Below are 14082 nucleotides of genomic sequence, written 5' to 3' on the forward strand. Positions count from 1 at the left end.
GCAGCGATGCAGCCGCAGTGCTAGGAAGCTTGGAGGAATCAACCCCCGTGGTAACCATATAAGAATTAATCAAAACAGAAGACAAATGCACTTCGATTGTTGTGAAAGTGTGTGTGTCTGTTCTGGCTTTCATGCCACAGAACCCTGGAGGAGCGACGGTGATGGTGGGTGATCAGTTGTGCTGAGTAGTGTCAGCGGGCCCAAGGAAACGCTGAATGTGACATGAGGCCAGCGGGGCTGACAGATGAGTCACACCCCTGCACACACACGCAGACACAAATACACAGAGGACCATTTATTAAAGACTGCCACAGTACAATAGGGCAACCAGGAAACCAAAACACTGGACCTGATGTGTGTGTGTGTGTGTGTGTGTGTGTGTGTGTGTGTGTGTGTGTGTTTGTGCGCACAGCATGCGCGTGTGTGGTGTATTCTTGCGCACATGTGAAGGGAAAGAGTCTCACAGCGTTGATGGTATCACACTCTGAGAACAAAGATCCCTCTGTAGTGCTACTGTGAACCCCTTCTCTATGTGTGTGCCCGTGTGCGAGTGAGGGCTTTGCATTATTCTGTGTGTATACCTTAATATTACAGCTTCTATAATATTTTATGTCATTATAAATCATAATTCAAACAATAACATCTTTTTTTACAACTTAGATCTTATTTTGAACTTGCTGTGCATGCGTCTTATTGGTAGACCAAGTCAAAACAGATGACAAATGATTGGACAGACATTAACAAACCAACAATGTGGCCACGTTATTAAAGTCTGATCTGATCTGCTAAATGTTTCATTTAGATAGTTTTGGACAACACATCTCATCATTGTGCCTGAAAACATCATTTGTAGTTGAATATTGTTGTGGTCAAACAAGATTTTGGAATATTTTTGTGAATCTTAACTCTTTTGTACAGACAACTGGACGTTATTCCCTCTTGTTTAAGCATAAATATATAACCAAGAGAATTTTGCCCCAAAAGATCACCTTCAGCCAAGAAAGAAAGTGGTGGCACTCAGTGTAATAAAAGTTTAATTTGCCAGATTCCTGTATCTGTGACTCCTGGCCCAGTTGAAGCGCTGGAAAGAAAGAGGGCTTCAACTCAACTCCTAAATCAAGAAAGTGATCTCGATCATGGGTGTCAAACATGCAGCCCTCAAAGAGTCAAAGCACAGCCCGCTGGAATTTTTTTTTTTTTGCTAAATGTGAAAATTGCAGAAAAGGAGGGCATCATGTTTGACCTTTTCAATGAATTTTGCACCAGGAAGCATTGCATGTCGCTAAGAATAGATCGTGTACTGAACCGGGACCTGAAACGCTACATTCACCCAATGCAGAGGCCTAAGTAACTGTCAGTTTGACATGATTCCTATTAACAAAGACACTGCACATGTAATGCTACAATTAAAGTAAGGGAGTTTTACATACATATATTATGATGAGTATATGTGCATGTTTGATTTAACTGGTCCGGGCTGTTTGAGCTTTATGTACTAAAATTAGTTTGACATCCCAGTCTTGGTTTCCTGCATGAACTGTTAACTTGTTTAAAAAATGTGTGACTGCCTGATTACTCTTTTTTTGATCCCTGATCTCATCAAATCCTTCAGTTTTTAACCATAAAAAAATGTTCAAAAGCAATAAAACCTGACTTTAGTTATGATGCGTTAAATTGCAATTCTCCTTTAAGTGAGTTTGTGCCAATAAACACCGTGACTTGTGTGCAGAGCTGGACGCAGGGATGGCTGAGGTCTTTAATCGAGCTATTCTGTCACACTCCGATTCCATTAGCTTCCCGGGACTCTGCTAAGAGATTTAATTCCATTGTGGGAATAAGAGACAGAATGGGACAGGGCAGGAATGGACACGTTAATTATGATTTGACTCAGAGGTCAACTTGCACGGACTCCCCAGCGCTTCACAAGCAGAAAAGATTTGAATGATTGAATGAAAAAATTTGAATGATTTTCATGATACTTTTGTCTAATACATAATTTAGTCCCAGTTCAGTCCAGAGGAATGGCCACACACACACACACAGCCAAGCATCCCCACGTGGGGGGCTGTAGACACACAGACTCCACCCCCACAGTGTCAACCTCTTTTAACCAGGTTAGGATGTTACCATGGGAACCAAACAGTGAACCCCCATTTCTCTCTCTCAGTTTCCTCTCTCTGTGTCTTCTTATTCATCTCTGTCTCTTAAGTTTGGCTCTGCCACCGCAGCTTCACCCTTTCAAAACAAGAGCCCGGTCACTTGCCAAGTTGTTTACTACCAATCCAAATGTGATGTTTCGGCCGTTCGACAGACAGCGAGAGAAAAAGTGACCCTAATCGCAGCGTCCTTCTCTGGCACAATTATCTTCTCACGCCGACATCCATCCCTCCCTCCTTCCCTCTATCTGTCCTCTATCTTTCCGTCTCTTCTCCATCGCTCCCTCACTCCTTTTGCGGTCGAACATAATTTGAGTGCAATTAACTTCCCTTAAAAGCCCAGGCTGCTTTAAACGCTGTGAATTAGAGGGGAGGCAGACGCAGGGAGATCGTGAAGAGGTGGGGGAGACAGAAGGGGAGGCGAGGGAAGACGAAAGCAATGAAAGAAATGAGGGGGAGAGTGAGAGGGAGAGAGAGAGAGAACGAGCAAGTGGAGGCAGAATGAAAGTCAATGTCACCAGCGCCGGGGAGGGGAGAGGTGTGTTTGACCTCACTAGCCGAGACAGTAAAACACTTCAGCTGGCCCTGTTGCTGGCGCTGACTTGTCATTGCACTGTGCCTTGTGAAAAAGGCAGAGGGCGTTCTCCAGCTGCCCTGCACACCTGTTACAGGTTGATATTTTCTCCCCTTTTCTGTTTTATTAAACAAAAATAAAAGTAGAAAGTTAATTTCAGATAGGAAATTTTAAAAGATATCTCTGTCTTACCACAATCAAGTTATTTTCTTTACATTATTATTATTATTATTATTATTATTATTATGTTTGCACTTACTGTTAACAAACCCTACATTATCTTTAACTAACATGCAAAAGTAAAAACTGAACCAAAGTGCAAAAGATACTTTTGGACTAATTTATATTCTGCTGAACCTAATAAAATGTTTTTTTTTACATTATGTTCTTATTTGTTATTTTATAAAAACATTAATACTGTCTGCATGGTTGGGTGTGGTTTATTCTTGCCAGTGCAGAGCAGCATAATACAGAGTGTGTCAGAGGTTTAAAAAATGTATATAAACCTCCAAAAAGCCTTGAATTACTTTAAACAAACAGCACACCATCACACTACACCGCCTGGACTAACCTGTTTAACCTTGCCTGTCCAACAGGAAGACTGCTTTGGTTTCACCTGTAGAATCTTGTTAAACTGTCAGTTTGCTTGATTGCAGATCTGCCACTAAGTTTAAGTAGATTCTTATCACAAGCAATAGAAAGCTTAGGAATAGGAATCAGGCTTCCTGGATTTTTTTCAAAGGAAGTGTAGTATGGGGGAAAAAACTGTCACTGATAGCAAAATTTACTTAATACAGAGGCTTTGAAATATAAATGATGTCAAATAGTCCTTGAATATGCTGTGCAAACAGGTGCACAAATACCAAATACAGCATGGGTCATTTTACCTTCCCTGCCTTCAGCCTTTCCTTTTCCTTTGCTCCTTTCCTTCCATACTCTGTCTCTTTCTCTCTCTCCTCCTTCTCTCCCGCTCTCTCCTGCTCTCTCAATCTCTCTCTTTCTCTCTGTGAAGGTCATGCAATTGATTTTCCTCTGTCTATTCATTTTTCAAGACTGGCTTTGAAACGTGGGAAGCAGACAAAAGCCACTCCGGCCCCTCCCCTGCGCTCCATCCCTCTCCTCTCCTCCACCCTCCACCTTCCTTCCCTCTCCGCTGCCCATCCAAAAACCCCGGACAAGAGGGAATGTGGAGGAATGCAACCCCCACCCCCCAACACACCCCATCCCAATTTCCTCACACTCTTCTCCTTCTTCCTTCCTCCTCTCTTTCTGTCTTTATTCCTCCTACATTTGTTCCTTCCCCTGCTCTCTGGCCTCCGCTCCCTTTCAGCCAGATCTCTGACCACATTCCACTAACGGAATTAAAGTCATGCATCACACTTAAAACCCTGCCAATGCATTGTGGGTAGACTTGTTCAAACTGATGTCCAAATTAGCATTGCATTTTCAATATAGGCCCTGTGGAGACTGTGTGACCTGCTTGTAAGAAATCTCCAAATATTTAATTAAATACTTAACATATCAGATGTTGACCCAGTGGTAAGAATGTGAAAGATAATTCACAATTTTCTCGACCTTCACATAGCAGCTTCCGCGGGGGCTCTATATATTTATCGTTGTGGCTCACATTTGTACGAGAAGTGCCTCTCGTTGTAGCGTAAACCGCACACCTCACATCTTTTCAGCGCACTTCCACTTTGTACACAGGGCAAGAAGCACTACTACCTGCGCACCAACTATGCTGAACAGGAGGTATTTTCTATCAAGGCCAAGAAAAGTCAGGAATACAGAGGAAAAACAATTCGCAATTCATGCGTAGAGTCAAGGCTGCGGCTGTGTGTATGGGTGCTAGTATATGAATATCACTCAGACAATCAGATTGTCCTGCGCAGAAAGGATGATGAGATATTGATGTACAACAATGGGCTGATGCATAGGAATACATGTTTTCACACACTATGACTGTAGATTAGACTCAAGTTGTAACAGGATGCAGTTCAAAGTTCTTTAAAAGCAATATGTTGGCTTTGAGGTCATCCATGCTATTAAGTGGTCAGATATATACCATATCTAATCTTTAAAGCCGTCCTACATTGCCCCTTAGGGCCCAGAAGTCACCATGTGCAACTTGTCTGTATGTACAGCCTGGTTCTACTGGAGGTTTCTTCATGTTAAAAGGGAGTTCTTCCTTCCCACTGTCGCCAAGTGCTTACATTTAGAGGGTCGTCTGATTGTTGGGGTTTCCTCTGGATTATTGTAGGGTTTGTATCACACAAGCACTGGCAATTTGAAAGCTACAACTATGACAAAAATGTACTTAGACCATATTAGAAGTTAATTTTTTTTCTAATTCAGCTATCTCGTGAATACTCATTTTCCTTTATGGCCATGTATACATCAGTAACTTATTTTATTTGCATGTTGACTTTAAATCTGGTATATCGTTGTTTTACTTTTGAGTTTCATAACATAACATAACATGAGTTACATAACATTTTTGCAGTGCTTAACACCTTTTTAAGCTGTTTTGATTTCTTTGTTAGTCTCCGTATACTGTAAGCCTCAGTTTAGCTTCACTGACGATTATATGATGGCCTACAGTTTGTGATGTTATTGTGTCTCTGGTGGTTTTTATGTTTGGCTTCTGGTAAGAATTCAGTGTTGAAATATCCTGTGTTCTATCCACGTTTTGTGTGTTACTTGTAGTAGCTGTTGTAGTAATCATCACCCCCATGTTTCCATTTGTGCCTTCTTCTGTCTCGTTTCTATCTTCACGCTCTGGTCACTTTGCGTTTTCTTGTCTTGTACATCTTCTTAAGTGTTAGTATTCATATCTCTATCAGTCTCTTTTGGTTATTTTCTGTTTTACTTTGAAAGGCAGGTTTGCATCCTGTGTTCGTTTTGTTTCCTGTCTTCACCTGCGTGTGATTACTTTCACCTGTGCCTCATTACCTTCCACTCTGTCATTTCCCTGTCAGCATTCTGTGTATAAACAATCCTGCTTGCCCTTGTTTGTTTTGTTCCCAGAGTGGGTTCCTCATGTGCAGCCAAGTGGTTTTCCCCTTGCCGTGTGTAGAAGGCTGCTGGCGCCCGAGGAATTTATTTCTGAACTTGATACAGCATTAAAAGCTTGATTTTGTTAAGTCGTTTTGCTTCCAAGCTCCCATATTTGGCTCGACACCTCTACACTCGATATCGCTCGCAGTGAGGCCTTGGATTTTGGCATTCATGTGGATGTTTTACACCTACCAACACCTAAACATTGTTGGAAGTCAAGCTGATCAAGAAGGGTTTGAAACCGAGGGAATGACTCATCTTCCAAGCTGCCCAGTTCCCAACCTTTTAGCACACCAACAGATACAAGCACAATCCTCAACCCACAGACCCAAAGGGATCCACTGACAACATCTGAGGTCTCAGGTCATGTACAGGTCCTGTTTCCATCTTCCTGTGGGACCTACAATATTAGCCTGTGGGTGATTTGTTTATATAAAACTTCCCATTGATGCTTATATCTTAATTCTTTCATAATGGAATCCATCTTTAACGCTACACCTTAAGTCTCCGAGCAAAAAAGAAGACATTACATGAGTGTTTTCATGTGGTGAGCGATGTTCCAGATGAAAACCGCATTGACCTTAAAGATACTTTCAGCTTCTCCCTCTTTTCCCACGGGGTCACAGTAGATGGATCCACATGTTTGATCTGGCACAGATTTTGACACCAGATGCCTTTCCTGATATAACCATCCCATTTATCGAGACTTATGACCGACGTTAGCAGCAGGCTAGCTCTTAACACCCTGAGGCTGCGGTTGTGTCTTTCACAAGTAAGGCGAAGGTGTTAACAAACTACACCATGGAACCACGGAAAACCACACTGACCTTAATGTGTAAAAATTTCTATGATGCCCTCAAAGGATACTGGGAAAAGAACTGGTTTGGTATTTTTTACTATAACGTCACACTCAGACCGCACTGGTAGCATTACTGGTACTCACCCCATCAGGAAATGCAGTGCATAATGTGGGTAAAGCACACCACATGCAGTCTCACAGAAACATGCTGTTAATACGACAGGTTTTTTTTGTTCACATTTCCTCAAATTTACCAGGAACAGGCACAAAGGCGGACACACACACACACACGTCTATTTGCACTGTAGCTGCATCATTTCCCCTCAGTAATAGTAGCAATTAGACAGGCTATATAATTACACTGTCCTCGTTATATAGTTAATTTCAGTAATTACAAATTGCACCAATAGTTTCCTCCCTCTTTTTTATTATCTACCCCCTCTCCTTCTCTTTCTCCCTCCTAATAGACACACACTCACAGACACACGCAAACACACAGTTGCGTGTCCCTAACTTAAGAGGACATCAATTTGACTTACAATAATTACCTGGAGTCTTGATCTGAGCTTAACCACTACTGCTACTACTCATCTAATCACAACCTGAAACCTGAACCTGACCTCCCCCTTAAATGGGTCTTCACTTTAAAATGACTATTATAGGGACTTTACTTTTTTTCCACATAAGGAAAACATGTTTTTGGAGTTTTGTCTATAATATGAGTAATATTTATGTGCATACACACACAAAAACATAGATTTTATTCATACTCACTCTTGTCTATGTAAAATACTTGTATGATTATTTGCATGTGTGTTACAGGGGAAAAAAGAAAACGCATGAGCTTGTTTGCACGCATAGACAGTGGCAGTAATTACTATTGTTAATAGGAGGCTGGATCAATACCCCAGTCCGAACTGAATTTTTGTGGCGTGGGGTGTCACTGTGGGTAGGAGTACGTAGGCAGGACAGACAGCTGAGGTCTGCTTCTGATTGAAACAGAGAAGTGAGTCGAAATATGAATTTTAGTGGTTTGCGTCCTTTGGCAACAAAGCAGCATATTTATCTCTGCTATATAATTTTCATATTGGCTGAAATGTAGGAATCATTGGCTGAAAGTGTTCCACATATGCGTGTTTAATTTAATCCTGCATATTTGCACATTGCTTTTGTCAAGGTTGAATTTTGTGAACAGATAACAACAACCTACTCGTGACATACCCAGAAAAAGTGTCAACACTTAACCAGTCATAGAGATATTTTCTGTTACCAGGATGTTTTTTTAAAATACATTTTTAATTCAAGGACAAGACCCTCAAAAAGGCCTTAAAAATGTGTTATCTAGATTATCATATTTTAGGCAATTATTCACTAGTATGTCACTACTAGGGCATTTTGTTACTCAGCTGGAAAGCATAATACTTTTCCAATCCCATCCCAGGCTCTGAGAAAATGTTAACTTTGGTAAGAAGAGAAAAAGGAAAAGTACTGAGTCTACAACTCATTCAGTCTGGGACAAATACGATATCTTAATGCAAACACACTACTGCTACATTTGATGTTAAAGTCAAATAAACATAAAAAGTTGTTTTTAAGTTACATTTTTAAAAATGGTGCACCAGAATTTGCTTCATTTTCAATGTAAAACCCACATTTAGAAGGTTTAGATCATTGTACATATTTCTTTTAGTTGAAAACATAAAACCTAAACTTTCTTCGTCATCTTCTTTGTAATATCTCAGTCACAAAAACTTTTCTTTTCATGTGATTGCTTGTTTCTTGCTCACCTTTGCTGCAGTTGCTGTCTCCCTCCAGCAGAGGGCTCCAGGGTGGGTCCCCCTGACTGGCAAAGGTCCGCATGTGCAGGTAGCTGATGGTCAACCGGATGACCGAAGCTTTGTCCAGTTGGCTTGTGATGGCCCCGGGCAGTGGCAGCATCTTGGCCAGCTCAAAGAACTCGAAGTTCTCCTTCCCCCGCCGAGAACGAGCCGCATTGCGAGATTTCTCTTTACGCAGGTTCTGGAGACTGAGATGTGGACAAGAAGTCGGTATGAGGACGAACGGGACAAGGGCGAAAGTGGTGCAGAGGGTGAAAGACAGAAGTAAAATGAAGGAACAGATAAACACAGGGAGAAAGGATCAGAGGGGCTCACAAATCTGAATCAGCGCGACGTAAGACAAGAAAAACTGATGGGCTATCGCTTAATGGCCATTTGCTGACCACCTGTTGATTGATTCGTGCTCTGTAAAAATGACCTCAGCATCAGTCTGAAAAACTCATTTCATAAATACACATAATGGGAATGGCTCCTGCAATTCAAGTGAAACAATCTCCATTCTGACCCATCTCTCGCAGATTGGCCTGGTAATTACAGACAAACTCGCTTCTTTTATCGGGCAGAGTCCTAATAATGCCATTTGCTCCAAAATCCATATGTGAACACATACACACAATTTCTCACTGCCTATTTTTTCTTACTCTCCCTCGCTCTCACCCTCTCCTCTCACCCTCTCCTCCCCCGCCCCAGCTCCCCCTCTCATCTGGTCCCGGGCTAGTGAGCTGAAGCCATGATTGAGGGATCAATAGGCGAGGGAGGGGCAGAGTGACAGAGGGGGGCCGGGGCTCAGGTAGCCTGTCTCTGTGATTGGGTATTGACTCTCCTCAATGGGGCCTGAGTGGTGGAATTATGTTGTCACAGCCACTTCACAATTTGTGTCGGTGCTGCGCTGGGATAAAGTGTGTGTATGTGTGTGTTAGAGACACAGAGAGAGAGAGAGGAGAACCAGCCATTCTCCCTCGTGTCTGTGTTGTTGATTTTCATCCGTAGACAGACCACCGGGTGGTGTGTGAGTGAGTGAGTGTGCGCGCATACACGTGCGACAGAAGAAAAGAACAAAGGAAAGACGTGCGCATATTGTGCTTACATATGTTTGTATCTTAATCAGCTGACACAGCTGTTGCATTTCTCCCTGTTAGGTTCTAATAAGTGAAATCAGTGTGTGTGTGTGTGTGTGTATGTGTGGACTCATGCTGCCAGCCTGTGTAACATCTCATTATTATACTGCCTCGACCCCGGCCACTGAGAACAATCAATACACACACATTGATTCTGCTTAGTTTTTATATCCGCCTGTAAATTACTTCCCATTAATAATTCCAGCCAAATTTACTTAATCTCCCACTAAGGGTGGGGGACTCGCAACTCTGACAGGATTGGCAGGTGAACAACAATACAGGTGATATGTAGCACTAAGGAGAAAAGCGTATGTTTCTGGATAATGTTTCGTTGATAAAAAAAAAAAGAAAAGAAAAGCTTCTTCAGACTGTCAGTGAGTGCAAGGGTGTTAATGCATGTATTCCATCTTGCAGAGATTAATTCATGGGCATGCACGTAGGCTTATACAGTTTCAGCCTGTGTGTGTGCATGTGTTTGTGTGTGTGTGAGAGATGTCTCACCAGGGCAGGGTGGGAGGCTTGGCCAGTAGTCCTTGCAGGAAATCCCACTCCACACTCACACATTTCCCCTCACTAACAAATGGCATGGTTGCCATCCTTCCTCCAATCACGTGCCCACGCCGCTGTTAACGAAGGCTTCGATTGGCTGAGGACGTGATGGACTCAGACCTGGAGATTCACAAAAAGAAAGGAGAGAAGTGACAAAGAGACAAATGGGGGTGAGAAAAAAGAGCCAAGAACGATACTATCAAGAACTGCCAATGAAAGCCGCAATATAAATCAGGAACTACAGGCAGGAAGACGCATGGCATTTTTGGGTTGTTTCCATCAAAATTGATGGTTTAATCCCCCTTTTTTTAAAGAAACACTAGAAAAACTCTTAAACCTGCTTTTAATTTTAAGAAAACAATGACACTTTATCTCTTTTTACAGTTTCCATTCAACACTTTTAATTTGACTTTTGACTATAATTTGCATCCAAAAGCTTGGGTGAAAATTGATCCCATCTTGTGATATCTTACTGAAGGCAAGAGTGATTAATTTAAAAGAAGGGAAGAAAGAGATTGAGGCAGAGTAATTAGGTACCGTGTATACTTCCCTACATAAAGGTCAGTGGCTGCTCCCAAGATAACAGACATAAGACAAAACACTAACCCTCCTTTGAAGTCACACTTACTCTGAAAATCACAGATCTCAAAATGTCTCCCTTCATCCCAGAGAGAATATTCAAACCTGTGTGTGACTCGCGTTTAAACCGAATATGTCTGAAGACAAAACACCCCGCCCGTCCCAGATCTTTTGCTGCGTTGTGCCAGCTTCTAACACCCTCCTGCAGTAAAAAATCACTTGCCAATATTCTTTCCTGTCCTCAAACAGAGCGCCGCTCCTCACCAGTTTCCCTCCCCTCTGTGCTGTGTTGACATTTAAAGGGCTGGTGTGGCCCCGAGCACCCCAGTGTCATGCCCTTGGGCCTGAGATGCCCTCTCTCTCTTTCGTTCTGCCTCTCACTCTCTCACTTCCTCTTTCTTTGGCCTGGCTGGGTCAGCACAATCATGTCAGTAGAGCTGTGCCAGGGCAAAAGAAAATGGATTATGTCTCGAGTTTGAGCATGGCTATGCTGACCTTGGCTAAGAGGGGTCAGCAGAAGCTCGGCAGGTTTGGCAGATATCATTTTGCAAATCTGGGCAAAAAGAGCCAACATTTAATGCATTTGGACAGAGTTCAAAGGCAGAGGAGTCAATAATCAGTTCAACAAAGGCGGAATAGTTGTTGAAAGGGAAGAGTGGGTCATCAACTTTAATAGTTTTACTCTGTATTTAGGCCGCAACAGTGAAGCAGAAATGTAAAACTTCTATTTCGAACATGCTCTGAGGTCAGTAATCCAAAGGAACTGAAGAGGTAGTTCTAGCAGGGAATATTTTGTTCACAATTATGCAATGCATGTACAAAAAGCATGCAGTAACAGTAAAGGAAAAGTAAGGAGATCGCTAGAATCAGCACGCTTTATCCTCCACTATGAATGCTTTACATCAAAATCCATGTAACTGCAGCTGAAATATTTCAAGCTGGATCAAACTGGGGACTGACCACCTGACTGTGGCTATAATTTATGAACTTTTATACCTGCAGATTGTTACTGCAGTCCAAGATGAAGCAGAGAAGGGCAATCTTATCTGTATTTATTAAAGACATGGAAGAATAAACTGGTGCTGTTCATACATTAGTGCACTCCTAATGTTAAATGCTCTAGCTCTTCAGAGTTCTTTTATGTGAAATCCAGACAATTTGCCTACAAATTGATTGCCTGTTAAGTAAATTTAAATCAGCAGGAAAGCAATAAAGCTGCAAATTTAATGAGTTTGGTTAATTTTCCAGATTCAACATCTTCCCTGGGTATTCGAATTGGCAGAATATTCCTAGCCTTAAGTAGCCTCGGGCTTTACTCCAACATAGGTAACCTACAGTATGTGTGTGTGTATGTGTGTGTGTGTATATATAGATAGATAGATAGATAGATAGATAGATAGATAGATAGATAGATAGATAGATAGATAGATAGATAGATAGATAGATAGATAGATAGATAGATAGATACTAAAGTTACCAGCCTGCAACATTGACAGTCTTTTCCAAGAGTCTGCTGGAGAGAAGACAGGGTCGAGCAGAGGGCATTGCACCTCTGTCTAACAACTTCACCTTTGTCACCTTCTCCACCTCGCCAGGATAAATGCACTACATGCCAAATTGGGCTGTGTACAGTAGGACAAAGAGATCAAAAGGAGACACAGACAGGAAGCAATTTACTCTCAATTTTTCACCACGCACACAGGCGGAAGCCTCTCTTCAACCTATACCTGTATGTTTATCTCTTAATTGACCCTATCTGTGCTTATCTAATCTCTCCTTTCATCTTTCTGTCTCAAACTATCTCTCCATCTCTATCTGGGCAGACACACAGGGGCGTAATGGACAGGGACCTCCACAGTATTTATTCAATCAGCCTCATAACCTTGTCGCTGGTTGGTCGGCCCATTAATGCACTCACCCAAATAGACCCCGCCACTTTGACTGCTAATGCTCCAGCTAGCTAGCAGCACAACAGGCTTCTGAATGTCAGATGTGTCATCTAGGCGGAGAGTGTGAAACAACCCCACTCGAGAGAAGCGAGTCAACTTATTCTGTCATGGCACAGTGGGAAATTTATGAAAAAGAAAAGTGTAACTTCTGAGAGCACTGGAAGTAACAAAAATAAAAAAAATAAAAAAATAAAATACTGTGCCCACAGCTGTAGAGATCAACTTGTATCAAGTGTGACCGCAGGTGTTCACAATGTTGCTGCAGTGCTCCATATTCATAAGTGTGGTGCATGTGTGCCAGCCTGAGTGTGTGCGTTTGAGACCCCTACCCTATAGAGCCGTGCACTCTTGGCTCAGCCTCAGCAGCAACAGAAGAGGAGGGCACTGCGGCGAGCGCTCACAGCCGCTGTTTGCAGTGCGCTTCTCTCTGGCTGCTTGCTTGGCTCCTGCTCTGTTTATTTTCAGCAGGGACGTTTAATTAGGGCCTCCAGCTGTCAGAGGTTCGTTAGCGTGCCCCTCCTTTCCCCGGGCCGCCCCTCCCCACGGGGAGTCAGGGGCATCAGGCAAATGAACACATTTAAGTCAAACAGCACGCCGACAGACAATAGCTCCACTGCCATGCCACCAGCTCCCCTAGGTAGAGACATGGTTGTTTTATGCCTCATCTCCCCAACCCCTGGGGCCCAATACAGAGGCTGGCCAAGACTGCCAATGTGGAGGCAGAGGAGTTCTCATTGCCCACTAGAGACTACATGCACACTGCACTCATGTAAAAAGGGGAAGAGCAGGACCGAGCCTGTGTGATTTATAGTTTACAATAAAAACAACAGTTTCAGAGGATTTTTCACAAATTTTGGGGATTAAAAAATATCAAAGAAATATGTAAAATGTTGCTTTAAGGGTTGTATACATTAACAACACAGCAAAGAATTATTTTAGAAGAATTGTTTGCTCTGTACAGCAGAATAATGGTGACCTTCGCAAACAATCAAAGTCACACTCTGGGCTCCCTCCCTAGCTGGGCTGCGAGGACGTTAGTGTGTGTGAGACCCTCCCTTTGAAACCTTTGGACCTCCCTGTGTTTATAAGGAGACAAGAGTCAGTGGGAAAGTGGGAGTGTAACCCAGATTGTTCAGGCGGTGCACCGAAAAACTATTTTATTTGTGTTAATTACCTTACTTAAGTGCAATTATTTTATTTCGGCTCAGAGTGAGAGTCTTTACTGCTGCTTTCCTGCTCTCTCTGCTGCTTTCTGTATCGCTGTGCGTGCTGTCTATTAAAAACGATGTTCTCATACAGCTACTGCATTCTCAGTTACATGTCAAGGCAAATAAAATTCTGCCTCACTCTCTTTGTTTGTCATGTTTTACAACTGTAATCAACTCATCTAAAGATGTGACTCGTCACCCTGGAACTCTGAAAATAGAGAAGGCGCTTTTTCATGCGCTAAATGATGTAAAAAT

The 14082-nt window shown here is 42.4% G+C and overlaps 1 protein-coding gene across 3 annotated transcripts in view; it reads right to left on the reverse strand.

The window, feature by feature from the left end:
- npas1 (neuronal PAS domain protein 1) overlaps window positions 1-14082 on the reverse strand; it is a 60317-nt gene that overhangs the window by 15378 nt on the left and 30857 nt on the right. For all 3 annotated transcript variants that reach the window (XM_076873224.1, XM_004543675.5, XM_004543674.5), the window contains 2 exons: window positions 10044-10211; window positions 8374-8612 (listed from right to left, as the gene is read on the reverse strand). In XM_076873224.1, coding sequence (XP_076729339.1) covers window positions 8374-8612; window positions 10044-10138 — 334 coding nt within the window. In that variant the 5' untranslated portion in view covers window positions 10139-10211. The remainder of the gene's footprint in view (window positions 1-8373; window positions 8613-10043; window positions 10212-14082) is intronic.

Source organism: Maylandia zebra, linkage group LG14, assembly GCF_041146795.1.
Source record: "Maylandia zebra isolate NMK-2024a linkage group LG14, Mzebra_GT3a, whole genome shotgun sequence".
NCBI lineage: Eukaryota > Metazoa > Chordata > Actinopteri > Cichliformes > Cichlidae > Maylandia > Maylandia zebra.